At 33.7% G+C, this 1,493-nt stretch overlaps 1 protein-coding gene across 1 annotated transcript; it reads right to left on the bottom strand.

Moving 5' to 3' along the window:
* Nucleotides 1–471: 471 nt before the first annotated feature.
* LOC115240129 lies at nt 472–1,356 on the bottom strand. Its single transcript, XM_029815101.1, has one exon. It carries the CDS (start codon nt 1,354–1,356, stop codon nt 472–474), a length of 885 nt encoding a protein of 294 aa, XP_029670961.1.
* Nucleotides 1,357–1,493: the final 137 nt, after the last annotated feature.

The raw sequence follows: 1,493 nt of genomic DNA, 5'->3' as shown, positions 1-1,493 counted from the left end.
AGGTTGATTTAATTTAATATAATTAAGCCTATTGGCTTCAGTTTTCATATATGCATCAAGTATAAATTGACATCTCAACTTGCCTGCCTTTTTAAACTGACTAAATTCTACTCTTGGTGCTAGCAGGTGAGCATAATAATCCATTTGACTTACTTTGAATCCTGGATATTTAGGATTAACTGATTTAAGTTCTGAATGCCTTACCATATGGATATAACAAAGGATAACACATTGGGTCACACCTTTTGTCCAGAATTGATATTTGTTGAACATCGTTCGAATTTTTATTATCAATACGAATGTCTCTTTCAAATGGAGGCTCACCATCTACATTCTGAAATACCACAGCTATTTCATTTGCTCTTGGAGCATTGTATCTTCTTTGATCATGTTGAGGATCGTTTCGAAAGGACAACATTAAATTTATGGTTTCATTGCCTCTCGGATTAAGATCTTGTTCAACCTGACGCATCATCTTGAAAGTTTTGGCAAATTTATTGCATTGGTCCATAAAGCATGACAAATCTTCATTATTTCCGAATCACACTCTTGATTAGCTTTATTATTCATTCTATAATTTATAGCTTCTTCTCTAAAAAATAAAGCTGTGCAAAACACCGGAGCTTGTCCATCCGCTGGGCGCATTGCCGTCGATGTCAAATGATGATATTGCCCATGAATCTTCAAGCAATAAGGAGCATTGTTCACAACATCCAATGGATTTCTATTTCCTGGGGCACCCATGGAAACCATAGCTAATGCGCTGTTATAAGAACGAATATTCTTAAGAAAATTCTCAGATGCAGAATCATTTCCAATGTATAACTTTTTCAGAAAATCAGGACAATTTATCTGATTTAATTTCAGAAAATCCGGACAATTTATCTGATTTAATTCAAGCTTGCCCTTTTGGCAACAATATGTGAATTTTCCATCTTTAGACTCTTCACATTTAAAATTTAACGATTTGCAAAATTGGCATTCGACATTCATTTGCCCAAGTGTATGAATAGGCACATTCAATTCATTGCCCTTGGCAATTAGCGCAATATGTCGATTTAATTGTCTGCATTGGTGCCTTCTCTGAGCATGTCTCTGTGCATCGTCTTCAAGTCGTTGAGACCGTGCGTCATCATTTCCACATCTCCTCTTATGAACATGTCTCTGAGCATCATCTTCAAGTCGTAGAGACCGTACGTCATCATTTTCATTTACCCTCTTCTGAGCATGTCTCTGAGCATTATCTTCAAGTCGTTTCGACCTTTCCTCAACAGTTTGAATTTTTTTTCTTTGTCGTGAGCGCCTTCCTTCGTTACTCACTTTATATAAATTTCCCCCTTTTTTCTTTTTAGGCATACTTTTTTACCTTGTACCATATACGTATAATTATACAAAATGTTATATAGTAATATTTATAAATAATAAATTTTATTAATTATTATTATTATTATTATTTATTAATTTTTCAATATAAATTTACTTAATTATAATTA

Source organism: Formica exsecta, unplaced genomic scaffold (assembly GCF_003651465.1).
Source record: "Formica exsecta isolate Colony F162 unplaced genomic scaffold, ASM365146v1 scaffold4161, whole genome shotgun sequence".
Lineage (NCBI taxonomy): Eukaryota > Metazoa > Arthropoda > Insecta > Hymenoptera > Formicidae > Formica > Formica exsecta.
Note: the sequence above shows the minus strand (reverse complement) of the source record. Positions and strands in the feature narration are given on the sequence as shown.